The following is a 14,560-nucleotide window of genomic DNA, read 5'->3' as shown; positions in this document are numbered from 1 at the left end:
CGCGAAGCCTCTAGTGTTCACTGAAACTTTGAAAGTTGAAATACAGTGGTTTTTTGTTTGAACTTGTTTGAATGTAGCTCTCTTAGTCATCTATTTAATGAGAGCTTACTCTGGAAATGTGGAAGTTTGGTATCTAATCTATTTCAAACATTTTGGTGAGTCCATCTCTGGCATTTTAACACCTTGATCTTGGAAAGAACTTAAACTTGTACATAAGTATTAAAGGAGTTCTTGAAATCAGATAGGTTTAAGACTCTTGCAGAAACATGGTATTTATCCTTCAGTGTTCTGTCTTTTAAGTGTAGAGCATCGTCTTTTCAGAGATGAGGGAAAATTTTTTTCTGCTAAAGGTATAATTAGGGGACCATGTTAATATCTGCAAAATCATAGTTGTGATCTTATTCTTTAAATTAATAGGAAGACCTGAATAACACTGCATTTGGAATTGAAACTGTGAAGGTCATAATAGCTTCCTTGTAATGGAGGTTTTGGGTAGGGAACAATTTACAGTAACATTGAATTTATCTGTTTCTTTTTAAGCTACATCCATGTAAGAACAATTGTGGACTTTTGAGGAAGCCAACAGAAATGTTTGCCTTGGCATCATTAGTGAGGTGAGCTAGTTTCAAGGGAAGTGTAGGTTTTAATTAACTAGCTGAGCTGACTTATATCAGGCAGTTTCAAGGCCAAGTGAAATAGAAGACAGGCACTCTGCAAACCTGGTGGTGGGTGAGTGGAACGTACGGACGGACCTTCTGACAAAGCCCGTTGTGAGTCTGAGGGACCTGTGTGTTGGCAGTTGACCTTAGTGTGATCTTACAGAAAAAGGTGAGATTATCATAAACATCTTTGAGTGTCTTGGGAGATAGTTTACACTGTAAGTCTTTGGTTTCTAAATATGAGGTTTAGTGCTTTTAAAATCCTTTGCAGGGCTGTTATTTTTAAACATTTGAGGCATTTTGTTACTCGTTCTGAGAAACAGAAATGACATCCTTGGGTTGGCAAGGGGAGTTGTGTCTTTTTGCTTTTGTTGCAACTATTTGGCTTAAGTATGGCATGGCTGATAGAAGACATGTTTTTCAAACATAAGTCTTTTTAAGATACGGACACTCCCCCTAACACCCGACCACCAACACCACCCCACTCCACCCCCAAAATATAATATCTACGTCATCAGTGAAGTTTGTTGGAGGGTTACAGCTACCAAAAAATCTTGACAATGCAGGTACTTCATTTGTATGTGAGCAGGGATTCATGTGTCGTTCTTTAGGTACCTGGGCTCTTGTCAATCTTTATTTCAATTTCTGGTTGTTAAGTGGTGGCATAGGTCGAGTAAAAGCAGCACTGGCCACTTCATATTCAAGATGTTGAAGAGTAGTTTAAATTTTACCTCCTCTAAGTCATTATTTTTTCTTCTGAGACTATCTTTACCACTTTGCTAGTGATAGTGACCTTTCCTAGTCCCTGTAAGAAGAAAGCTTGTGGTTGTAAAATAATGCCACTGATATTTGTTAGCAGTTTTCTGTGTGCCCTTTATAAGGTGAAGAGTGGTTTTTCAGTGATTTAAGTGCAGGAATTTTATGAAAGTGAAGTTCTTATGTGAAGTTGCTTATGATAACTTTATTGTATCTTGTAGGACAAAACTTTAATAATAACGAAGGTGTGGCATGTGGCATTCTACTCATGTAGAATAAAGGTATATAATTGATTAAAACTGTATTTACACAGGATGCATATGCCTTTTTTTATTATTTGCTTTCTTTAAAATGCTTCACCAGGTTAGGATTTTACAGAGTTTTCAAGCTGCAATTTATCTCTGCATGGAGTGAGGCGATTTAGTAATCGTAGCTTGGTTCAGCAGTCAGTGATTCATTTTGTTAGAACATGCTCCACAGAAAATGCCTGGCTTCATCTGAGCAGTTTAAAGATGGTGCAGTGCAATTTATGGTCTTAGCTTTAATTACACACTCGCACTACTTGTCTGGTTGCCCAGTATGAAGCAGGTCGTGGGTGTGAGAAATAGGGGGTGTCTAATCCTATAGATGATTGATGGTGTAACTCTCTATTGTGGGTGTTAGCACCCACAATTCAGTCTTTTAATAGTGAGGTGGTGGGACCACTATAACCCTGGGGTAGCTCATACGAAACAAAAGTTTTATGTAAATAACATTTCATTAAAGAAAAAGAGATAAAACCAGGGTTTCCAAAATCTAACACCATAGTAAAATAAGAGAATGTAGCTAAAAAATCCCCACAGCATTACAGAAAGTACATGGTGCTTTTCTTCTTCCTGCTGTGGAATGAAATCAGTGGAACATAATGCTTATGACAAGGCAAAAGCAATGAAGGCAGCTAATGGACAGCGGGTGGCAATGTGTTCTACCACATTTAAAGTGTTACTGCAAAACTAATGAAGTAGTGAGTCTTTGATAGCCCATTTTAATTCAAGAAGCGAGGGTAACTAGTTAAAGTAATACTATTCAACCAGTCCATTAAAAATCTGTAGTTGTTTTTGTGCACGTTTCTTAGGAGAAAAGGAGCTCAGATCAGTCCTAGGTTGTACTGCTTAAATATCTTTCAAGAAAAAAGATTTGTCATCTGTGAGTGTTTAATCCATTATAGGTGTCTGTTTGGAAACTATTTAGGTTACTTTTGGCTGACTTTCACCAGCCTGTGCACGTTTGAAGAAACATTGACTAAACATTTAACATTATACAGGGCCATTCTGTGAGATTGACAACAGATTTTTGCCTCCCGTGCTCCTCATCCCTGAGTCAGCTGAGAGTGTTGGCTGATACCGAACATCCTGGTTAGAGGGGCAGCACGTGTTCAGAGGCTGTGGCTTTGGGCAGCACGTGTTGTGTTAGAAAATGGTGCTAGTGTCTTTATGAACATGCCTAATTAGGTGTGAGAGCAGCAGAGCACTGGTAGTCCAGGCTTGAAGGTTGAGGATAAGGAATGCTGCTACTTAGCCTTACTGTAACTGTATTTGCTGTATTAAAAAAAAAGGGGAGGGGGGGGAGCAGGGTGTGTGTGGAGGCTGCAGGGAAAAGGGCAGTACAGGGAACGAATTGTACATATGTTCAGTCCTGTGGGACAAGGGTGAACAAGTGGTTACAGACTTCTCCATGGGATTTTTAACTTGTTCATGTCAGGACACTTTGAGGGGAGAGGAGGGGGCAGCAGGACAGTGAGAGCAGGAGAGAGCGATGGGAGGCAGGACAAGCAGCAAGAACTGGGGTTGGGAAGAGGCAGGAGAGAGGAAAGGCGCTGCGTGAGGCTGGGCAGAGCAAGAGGAGATGGAGGCAGGGAGGAACAGACCCATGGCATTTAAAGACAGTCAGGAAGAAAGCTTGGCAGTATTGAGCGAGGTGTACGTTAGCAAGGCTGCGCGGGTTTTATGTGGGTGCAGTGAGGCTGCCCATGCAGCCTTCGTGCCCCCTTTGTGCCCCTCCACTTGGGGAAGGGCTGTGCTGGGGCCACGTGGCTATTGGCACCCATGGCACAGCTGGCCTGATCTCTGTTCTTTTCAGCTCTTCTCTGAGGGCCATGCAGGGTGGACCCAGTGCACGATTCCGTGATTTCTTATCTTATTTCCCTTCCCCACCTATAATAATATCCAGCAGTGTTATGTATAGTTCGTGCTACAGTGCGGATGTGAATGCATCATTGTCATGACTGGCAACCCGGCAGCTGGTGGCAAGAGGAATAAAAATGTGTCAAGCACTGTGAGTGCTAAATTCATACAAAATTTTCTTGACCACCTCCTGGATTACTTTTTTGGTGGAATTGGTATGAGCAACACAATTGACTTGAAATACGTGTGAAGTCTGATAGGTGGAGGGGAAAGGGATTGATACACTAAACAGAGACTGTGCAGTGTGTGCCTTGTGTTTCAGGCAGTGCGTACTGAGAGATGGGACTGGTTTTAGCTGGTACCAGCAGGTAGATTTCTCTGTGCTTTGGTAACATGCTCCTACAAAAGATGGGGCTTTTGGGTTTTGTCTTTGCATTGTCATCTTTTGCTGGTGTTATATGAACTGCTGGCGAGCAGTGGCAGAGTGGTAGACTCTTCATTAGAGCTTTCCCTTGTCCTACAACTCCCACAGACACATGCAGCACTCTGTTGTAAACCAGCCCCAGTTTTGTCTCCTTCAGTCACAGAAACTGTTGTTTATAGATGGAGGTTAATGCTATTTAAGAACTGGATTAGCAAAGACGTAGTCATTTAACCACCGTTGCCTAAACTTGGATCGAGGCATTTCTTAGATTGTCCTGGCTGGGATTAATGATCTGCAGACATTCTGGATCGAGACTTTCATGGCAGGCCGTGCACCACTGAGGTGTAAATCTGCAGAGCTCACCATGACAGCAGCTGTATGCTTCTGCTGCTAAATGACTGTGGGTTTTGTAGAAACAAAGGCAAGTAAAAGACCTTTGTGTGTTGTGTGAACCTCTACTTCCTCAGAGAAGTGAATTGTAAAGATAACACAGAAGATAGCTGATGCTTTGCTGTCCTTGGTTAGCTTAATACAGAGCAGAGTGTGGTGTGCTGGTAATTACAGCAGAATTCCCAGGCACCAGCAAGATCTGCTCCTTTTAAGTATTACAGGCTTGGGGTTCCTGGTTGGATTGGCACTTGTGCTTTTATCCCTCTTCTCTGAACTTCCTTAAAGGTATTTATCACTTTAGGGACATATTGATAAAGGCATGTTAGCAAATCTTGGAGCCTGAGCTTTGCAGGAGCAAATGTAGGAGGAAAGACTAGAATCGGTCTGAGTTTTGAGGAGGTGGGACAGAGGATTCCTTGCTCGCTGAATAAAGACATTATCTGCTTTGGGCAGTGGTGTGACAAATGCACCTACCTCAAGCGCAGTCCCATTCAGTTCAGTTAAAAGTCTTCCTTAAGGCAGGACAGCAGAGACAGATTTCAAAATAATGGTGTCATGTTTTTAAAACAAAATAAAACCCACAAAAGCCACCAGAAGCAAATGTGCGGCTATCAAGAAACAAATGCGGCTCTCAAGATAATGAGCTTTTAAAGATTAACAATGCTTAAAGTTGCAGGATGAAGGGAGAACAATCCAAAACATGGGTTGTGCCTGGGGTGCCTCTTCCTACCCCCCAACACAAAGTAGATGCTTCTCAGAAATAGAGGATGGATAGCAGCAGTCCCATGGAGACCCACTTAATAAAATCCGTTTGTATTCTTTATAGTCAAAATGTAGAAGTTGCACCCAGAACTTCTTTTAAAGTAATGCATAAAATATGTTGTTAATGACTATGTAGTAATCTGCACAGGCATGATGAACAGTTTCCATTGGGAACTTCTGAGGACTGTTTATGTTCAGCTCCTACAGGTGCATTTCTACAATGTAGGGCGAGGCTGTATTTGAAACCTCGATGTAATTCTGGTTTTTTGTATAAGAAAACTATGTGAACTATGGGCATATTCCCTTGGTTTTGATTTCAGAAATTTAAACCAAGACTATTACTTTGTTAGATAAAAGCAAAACTTAACTGAAAAGGACAATTAAAACAGTGATTGAAAACATATTATTTCATTTGAGTGAGAAAGTTAGCACTCAAGGGAACTGGATTGTTTGCTTCAGGGCTTTTGGTGGGTAATGCTCTGCTTGGCAAGCATTTTGCTTCAAGTGCATTTTTGTATGACTTTCCTGACTGAGAGCTTCAAAAATAAGCTGTAGGGAAGGGAGAAAGCAAAACTCAGAGATGCAGAAGAAAAGTATGAAGTCCCGGCTGAAGAGATCTAATCACTCTTGAAATATCTCAAAACGTATCAACCACGTTTAGAAATAGCTACATTAAAAAAGAAGGAAGCTTGATCTTTTTAACACTGTAAATCATGGAAAGCAGTGAAAACTAATATTTACGAGGGGGATTGTGAAAGCTTGTGTGACAGTTGGAAATTACATCACTGTTGTTTCAAATTCTTGTGTAAAGTAATGCAATACTGTGTTTATGAATGAATGAACAAATGATTCTGCTGTGCTAAGTGTACTCTATATGGATAAACTGGATTGAGTTATTTTTGTGTCTCTTGTCTTCACTTATGTTACTGTGCGGATTACAGTCCCATATGTTTCAATGTAAATAGAGAAAACTCAGTTCAGTGTATGTATTTTTTTTTTTTTTTTATTCCAGATACAGACCCACGTGTATTAGAGAAACAAGAACTTCAGCAGCCAACCTATGTTGCTCTAAGTTACATTAACAGGTAAGTCTGGATATTTTTCAGGTATAACTGATGTTGGTTTGCACAAGATGTGTATATATGCATATGCCAAAATGGTATGCTTATGTATGCACTCTGATTTGTCTCATGTTATATGACACTATGATAACACCTGTTTTGGAAAGACAGTTGAATTAAATTTTAACTGAATTTTTAATCACTTTTACATAGGGCACAAGCAGCCCTTCAGCTGCACCACCCAAATACAATGGGGGATGAGGTTTTAGCCTTTTATGTTTAAGCTAAATCTTGTGCAAAACAAGGTAATTTGTCTTTGCTTATTTTTCTACTTTATTGTACTCCACAAAAGTGAGTGGGGAAAGAATTTGTTTTCAATCAAAAGGGAAATTTAACTTATAGTCATTCAATATGTAAGATATTTTGTTTTACAGAACTTCAGAAGTTTTTCAGCCACAGTGTAGTCTTTTAAAATCTTGCTTACCAGCCCTATTATAACCTAAAATTTGAACAATTTAAGAAATTGAACCAATTTTTACAGCACTTATTTAGATAACAGAGCCTTGGCTTTTCAGTTATTGATTGATGGCAGAACTGAAACCTCCAGAGTGCTCCACCATGAAGGTATGGAAGGGCTGCTAGTGTTACAGGAAAGAGCAGCCTGAGAGCTGCTCCTTATTTTCCCTCTCATCTAAGCACATTGCATAATTCAATGGAGGTAGCTCAGAGTATTTTTCCTCTTGGAGGAGACTGACCCATGGAGCATGCTGCATGAATGGAAAGATGGCAAGGTTTTGTGCAGCTGCAGTGCCCCTTTTTCAGTATGTTTGCCAAGCTGTCTTCTAATCCTAAACGAACACTGTACTGGAAGTGTAATTCCTCATTTAAAACCTTTTTCTGTTCTGGGTAAATCAGCATGCTTCTATTCTGGGATTATTTTGCCTTCTTTTATGTCACACTGGCTTTTTGATTGGGTGTACTGTGGTTGAAAGTTCCAGTTAGTTGCATTTTGGAAATATATTTCTCGGAAAATATTTTGTATGAGATTATTGGGTCTTATACATGGGATACCAGTTTCCCTTTGTATGAGATACAAAGTCACCAGCCTAGAAGATTAACTCAAAATTTAACTTAGGATAGACTGAGTTGATTCAAACTCTCATGGGTCATACGTAATGCAAATTTTTTCTAATTCTACTTTATTAATAATGAAAAAAATTAAAAACAAATAATCTTTTTCAAACATAGACTCCACCATTTGGCTTTGTATAATATTTGCTGTAGAGAAGGGTGTTATAACAGGGGAAAATGAAGACTTTGAGGTATGAAAGTAAGAAGTGGTGTTCACTTGGTGAAATGACTAAATTTTCTCCACTACATGAGACTATGGTGATTAAGAATAGCTGGTATTGACATGATTTCCTCCTTGGCAAGTAACTCTTGTTCTTCCTGGAGACAGCCCTACCCTTTAAAGCATATTTTGAAATTAACCATGATCCTTTTTAACACTTACTTCTGTTGATCTCATGTAATTTATAAAACTTTTTTTTTTTTTTTTTTAAGTTTGTAGGCTTGGTATGTTGTGTATGTTGGTTTGTTTCCCTCTTTCCATTATATACTTGGGCGTTTTCTCTTGTTGCTTCTGTGGTTATTTTACGTAATGGGAGGGAGAGGGAAGTTTTTTGAAAATTAGGGGAAAGCTGTTTTAAGTCTACAGAAGGTGCCACGGGACTTGATTGTCCCATTTGGAATCAGACTACTTTTAAAGTAGTTTTGAAAGTGATACCTCATCTAGATTTCATTATTTTGGTACCCTTTTTAACAGAGTTCTGTGTGACTGAGGCAGTTTCAGTTAATCACTACATATTTTGTCCAAACTTTCTTAGCCTTTCAGTTTTGAGAGATAATTCTGAAGAACTGAATTGAGTTGTTCTTATGGTAAACCCAATCTGAATTGACTCTTTTATTTAAACCAGCTGCTACTTAATTGCTCTTTTAATTGTATTTTAATTTTTTCCAAAGTGCTGATATCTTTCATTGAACCACCTGCTCTATGTAGCTCAAACTCTTGAGGGAGCAGCGATATCCATTACACTACAAGACATGCCTTTCTATTTCCCATTACATATGCCAGAGCAGAGTTCTGCTTTGTTGTCCCAGGCTATGAACTCAGATTTTGTAGCCTAATACATGTCATAAACATGTTGCAAACTGTTAGATACCAAACACCAGATACTGCTGCACTTTTTTTAAACCCATACTTTTATGACTTCCAAGTGGAACTGAACTTAGCTCAGTTCCTGCTGTGAGTTCCAGACCTTGAAACTATCTTCCTCTGCAGGTTTGTGTATTTAATATGTTCTGTGTGGGCCATACGCTCTCGTGGAGCCTGGGAAAACAGGGACTTCTGATTCTCAGGGACTGTCAAAATTGTATGATAAGATGTACACTTAATATAGTGGTGGTAGAAAGATTAAGTAGATGTGCTTTCTGCTGTGTTCATTGTCTTGTTGTATGGAGACCATTACAAGTTAAAAGAAAACAAAACATAAATCTGGGTTGTGTGGTTTTATAGCTGAGAGGGTAAAGTATCAGTAAAACAGAGAGAGTACATGAGTCTTTGTTTCCAACCTGAAACATATTCTTGTTCTCTTCCTTCTACCCCTGGTTATTTTCCTTCATTTCCCTTCCACCCCTGGTTATTTTCTCAGGCATATTAATACAGCAATATTGTATGTGCTCTTTAAGTTCTGAAACAACCTTCAGACTGTGGATGTCTGAATCTATAAGGCTCTGTCTCTTTCTCTGCTGGAGATTTACTGCCATTACAGCTTTCCGTAACTACACACAGATGCAGTTCCATAGTGTGTGATCCTTATGTAGACAGATAACATTCCTTTTAAAACCGGTGGACAAAATATAAATTATAGGTCATAATGGGTTACTATCGCTACATCAAACACTTGCACCAGGTATTGACTGAATTGCCACAAATCCTTTTCTCAGACAAAGTTTAGTGTAGCCTTAATGCAGTCCCCAGTATTGATGATTGTTCCCTACTTGCTTTTGGTTTGCTTGCTTAGAAGTCAAAATTGGAGTCAGTAAGACACACTACTGCCAACGCAGATGTAGTTAATCTGCTTCCATCCTATAAATACAGGAGTGGTTTGTGTGCAAGAGTTCCGTAGGGCTGCTACACGAATGGGATGCTGACTGTGATCTGTCAGGAGTGGTTACACATGAGCACTTGGCCCAACGTCCTCCAGTGGTTCCTAGAGGTATTTCCTTTGTATATGAGTTAAGACACCTTTGTATTTTGTATTACATTAAAATGTAGTGACTAGTGGCACTAATTAATACTGCTTGTACTGCTACTTAGAATACAGTATTTATAGCTTGACATTAATTAGCATGACTATGAATTTTGCTTAGTGTTTATTGGAACCTACATGGTGCTGTTTGTGCCTCTGAGGTTGTTAGTGTGGCGCTTTGGAAGCAGTGGTGCTCGAGTTTGCTGTACTGTCGTGGAACATGAAGCCCTGGCATTGCAGCATACTGTCAAGGCTTTTAGGCATGTGCAGTCTAATGGAGGGAGAGTCCTCAGTATTTGCATATTCAAAAATGTGTTTAATATGGATACTGCTGGTTACCTGTTAGAGACGAGAGTAGCTGTTGTGCAAATGGATTTAATTTTTAAAAAGTAATAAAAAACACCCCAGCATTATTAGGACAAGTATGAGACAACAGAGGCATAAAAATAATTCCTCTGGCTAAAGAGGTGATACTAAAAAAAAATGCTAGAAATAAAAACCTAATGAATGAAAAATCCTTTACAATTATGTTTTAAAGGATGTATTTCAACTTTGAGATTGTAAGTACCAGAAATAGGAAGAAAGCATAATTTATTGGAGTAAATTCCTTTCACCTTGAAAATGGAAGGTGGGAAGTGCGATAGTAACTTGTATTATTGGAAACATATGCCATAATAAGAACAACTAAATGTGCATTTAATACAGTTTCTATAAAATAAATTTTCTTTAGATACAGAAATTGTTTTGATTAAAAATAATTCATCACGGTGGGGAAAAAATGAAACTAGATCGCACCTACAATTGAAACTAAGCTGCCGTAATTATATAGTTTTACTGCGGATCACATAATAGCTGTATTAGGGAAATGCTGAAAGCAAAGGCTGTTGTAATCTTAAAATCTTTGAAGATACCAAAATACTTTTAATTACATTAATCCTAGTTTCTTTTTTAATAGTGGTTTTCTGTTGATAATTGATATACAAGAAAGGTTATATAGTAACGGTTTCAAGCATCGATCCTACAAGCAGTTACAGCACAGTGGGGTGGGTGTGTTCGGTGTTACCTGTAGGCAGTCTAGTGGATGAGGCTGTTGAATGTCTATAAAGTTTATGCTTGCACACAACTGGGAGCACAAATGAAGCCTGTGATCAAAACTGATGGCATTCTTGGGTGAATAGTCCCATCTCTGAGCCAGTCCCAACATTTTTGCCTCTCCTCTCCAGATCTTATTTTTAACTGGCAAGATTTTGCCTCACTGCTACCATTATAAATTCCAGGAGGCTCCAGGCTTCTCCCCCATTTCCCTTTCCTTTCAACGGTCATTGACTTCTCAAGAACAAATTTCCCTACTCCGCTTCTTTTTTTAATAGCACTAGAAGTAAAATCAATCACTTCTGTGAGCGTATGCATTTGTGAAAGGAATTAACTGCATGTAAAGTTCTAACCACTGCAGACTGTCCCTGTGTCGTGTCCAGCTCACTAATTCTCGTTCTACTGCTATTACCTATTTTTTTCCAGGAGCAGTAATAACAGCCGGCACCATAGGATTTAATGATCATTTGAAAGTTATTTTGAAAAGTGCTAAGTCTTTTAAGTAGTGATATATTTAATATGCACTATGTTACTAATGCAATAACTAGAAGAATGTTTTGGATTTGGATGTAGTGCCCTTTGACTGCATCCATGTGGTTTCTTAGCAGACCATCTAAACCACATGATACTGGTTCTTTATTTCTTCGGCTTTAACTGCTGGGTTTTTTAAGGTACCATGCTCAGTCCTGGATAGAAATGTGAAGTGTTCCTTACTTCTTTCTATACAGGAGGTTCACTCTTGCCATTAGCAACTTCCATTCACATCCATTCTTTATCAATAGGGTTATCTTCTGCTGTGTGTTTAGCAGGTTTCCTCTGACAGTTCGTTCCGTGTACGTGTTTAGTTGTAACAGTTAAACATGCTTTCAGTAAGTACAGCAATTTATGTTAAAGCTGCCTAGCAGCATCCACACCTTTTGCTACACGTTGCGCTTTTTCCTGTGGTTCTGCTATGACAGATTTTCCTGGTGTAAGCTATCAGCAGTAGTTAAGTAAGAAGCTAATGAAAGACTGTAGCCTCTCAGAGGTCATACCCAACAAGTGGATGTGCCACCAAAAGGGTCTATAGAACGTTTTCTCAGCAGCAGTGCAATCCTATTGCTTCCTTTTTTTCCTCATGCTCAGAGCATGAGCATTAATTTGAGCAGTTGTTTGAATAACGTGGAACACCAAGATTCAGTTTCTTCCTTTCTGATCCCTTAGGAGTGTTTTAATCATAAGACTGTTACTTGGCTTGGGGTAGGACATGATTTCTTCTCTCGACATTTCTCCTCTTTGCCTCTTGATATCTGTGTACTGTCACTGGAATGGCTGTTGCGGCACAGTTTGGAATCAAACTTAAAAGTCCTGAGGCAGAAGAGAAGTAAGTTTGTTTCTCCTTGTGTTCTTTCTTAACGGATGCTTTTTCAGAAGGCATACGCAAAACGGAACAATTCTGAACAGTGAGCATCTTCCTCTAAAATAAGTATTCTCTGCATCATTCACCTGATAAGTGGAAGATCAGACTTCAAGTCTTTCTAATTCAGGCCTGAGATTTCATCTTTGAATGTGTATTTTTGGTGGCATCTTATAGTTGAATTGAGGCATGCTACAATATAAATACCCTTAAAAACTGATTTTTAATCTCAAAATACTTAATTTGACGGCTTGAATGCAAAAGCAGATTTTTTTTATGAAAAAGTGATTGAAAGAAAACCATCCTAACTTTTTTTTCAGTGTAGCATTCACTGTCTTAATTCTCATGTCATGATTCAGTAGCAAAAGGTAGAGACCAGAGTCTTACCCATTTTAGGAATCCTACTGGAGGAGATGAGTTTTTCTGCACAAGAAAATTCAAGCCAGTGGATCTGGTAACTAGTGCTGTGCCACCTGTTCAGACTTGCTACATTTTAGGGTGCCTGGTACCACAGTTCTTGGCCTTTGTCTTAAATTTTAACTTTTCCTTTCTGTAACATGATACCGTCTTACTTGAATCAAGTACCACAGCTCAGTAAAAGTGCAGCAGTTCTTTCAGACTGTTGATTCTCATCACGTTAAAGGTGTGTGCCGATGCTTCCAGTAGCTGCTGGATTGAATGCATGTGACAGAATACAGAAACGAAGGGATCAAAGTAGCATGTCAATTGCCAGATAATATTTTTCTGTCTGAGCTTATTTTTAGGTTTAGCAGTGACCAAGTAGATCATGTGTTTTTATTCATGTAGCCATATCTTTATGCTCTGCTATTTGACTTGCTCTGGAGATGGAACAAGACAAACTTCAGATAATAATTCAAACAAGATGTGCAGAAATGAATGCTAGCTAGGGTAAGGGGAATGCCTTTTGGTTTGGAAGGATTTATGCAGTTGGCTTTGTTTTCTCTTTCTCTTTTTATCAATTTCAAGCTAAGAGAAACTGAAGATTTATATAATATACAGCTCTTTTATTTCATGTCAACAGTAAAGATCAAAAAGCAGACTGGCATTTTGAGGAAAAGCCTTAATGCCATGCCCTGAAATAAAAATTACATGATGAATTAAAACATGTAGTACACTGAAGGAATGTGTTTTAGTTGTGCAGTTGTTTTTTTGTTTTTAATTGAGCGGTAATTAGCTTTCTTCTGGCAAGGCTCATATGGAAGACTCAGGGACAGAAAAAATTCCATCTCGTGAATCTCCAGGGAAAGAAACGTTGCCAAGTCAGCACCATCCTTGCGAGTATGTGTGCAGACACCTCTCTGTGTGTAGCTTAGCTAGCAAACACTAGAGCTGTCAGTGTAAATCCTCAAGACTTTCAGGATTCTTGTCTTTATCAGTTTTCTTCATCTTTTGTCAATGTGGCATGCCAAAATGGAGGGAAAAATAATCTTGTCTTTCTAGCACTGTTTTTTGCCTTGACTGGTCCTGTTTCAATTGCCAGCTTTCTGCGTAGGTCTCTTGCACCAGGTCACTTAGTTTTGGGAAGGGAGGGGTCTTCAGTTTCCCTTGCTTTAAAAAGGAGGGCACTTCTTTTCTGTGATGTTGAAATTTAATCATAAGCAGTAGTAGTAGTGCTCTCAGGACTGTGTGTTTGCTGTACAAAAAAATTGTATTCAGATATTTCACCGTCAGCTACGTAGGGTCACAGCTCTATCGGTATCTATTTCTCTGTACGATAGCACAGTGAGGCCCTTATTCTTATTAGACTCTGGTAATAACATACATTCATTCTTTATATTACAGTTATTTAACATACAAAGCTATTTGAAAAACACACTGATGTGCCAGTTTCAGATCCTCTGCAGAAATAAGAATTTGTGGAAACTCTTATTATGCTTTGATTTCAGAGAAGTATGAGCAAAACCTTTACATTTATGCATTAATTTTCTTTCAAGTACAATCAGAGATAAAATGGCTGAAAACAGTAGCTTTTCTTACCATCTTTACGACTCATGGAAATGGCTGCTGTGTACAGCTAGTTACCTCCTATCCTGGTATGTTTTTTTCTTTAAATCACCATTAACAGCAGCCACAAAATATTACATGTGCAAGAGAAAAATACAGGTGGAGTAAATAACTTTTTAGGAAAGGTCCTTGCTGTCTGGTGTTTTGCTAAAAGCTTGTCATGACCATCTAAGCTACGTGTGATGGCCTAACAAGTTGGCAAATTTACCATCCCAGGAGTCCCAAGGCAGTCCAGACCAGCTGCTGGTGAGATTCATTGACTGTGACCTTATTAATTTTTTTTTAATCTAAAGTTTTATTTATCACTGGTCTTCTGTTCTGCTTTTTCTAACTTTACTGATATTTTTTTTTTAAGTGGCAATATTTCATGGTAATGCTAACCATTTAGATGTGTTGTACAAAAGCATGCACAGGATTAATCTACACTAAACCTAAGATTTTTAAATAAATTTAGTAGTTTGAAATGCAAATTATTGCGTTACCTTTTTTTCTCCTATGTTAGCTTTTAGATATGTTAGTATA

The 14,560-nt window shown here is 38.7% G+C and overlaps 1 protein-coding gene across 1 annotated transcript in view; it reads left to right on the top strand.

Moving 5' to 3' along the window:
• JAZF1 (JAZF zinc finger 1) overlaps nucleotides 1–14,560 on the top strand; it is a 195,272-nt gene that overhangs the window by 100,665 nt on the left and 80,047 nt on the right. The window contains exon 2 of the mRNA XM_055805871.1: nucleotides 6,166–6,238. Coding sequence (XP_055661846.1) covers nucleotides 6,166–6,238 — 73 coding nt within the window. The remainder of the gene's footprint in view (nucleotides 1–6,165; nucleotides 6,239–14,560) is intronic.

Source organism: Falco peregrinus, chromosome 5 (genome assembly GCF_023634155.1).
Source record: "Falco peregrinus isolate bFalPer1 chromosome 5, bFalPer1.pri, whole genome shotgun sequence".
Lineage (NCBI taxonomy): Eukaryota > Metazoa > Chordata > Aves > Falconiformes > Falconidae > Falco > Falco peregrinus.
Note: the sequence above shows the minus strand (reverse complement) of the source record. Positions and strands in the feature narration are given on the sequence as shown.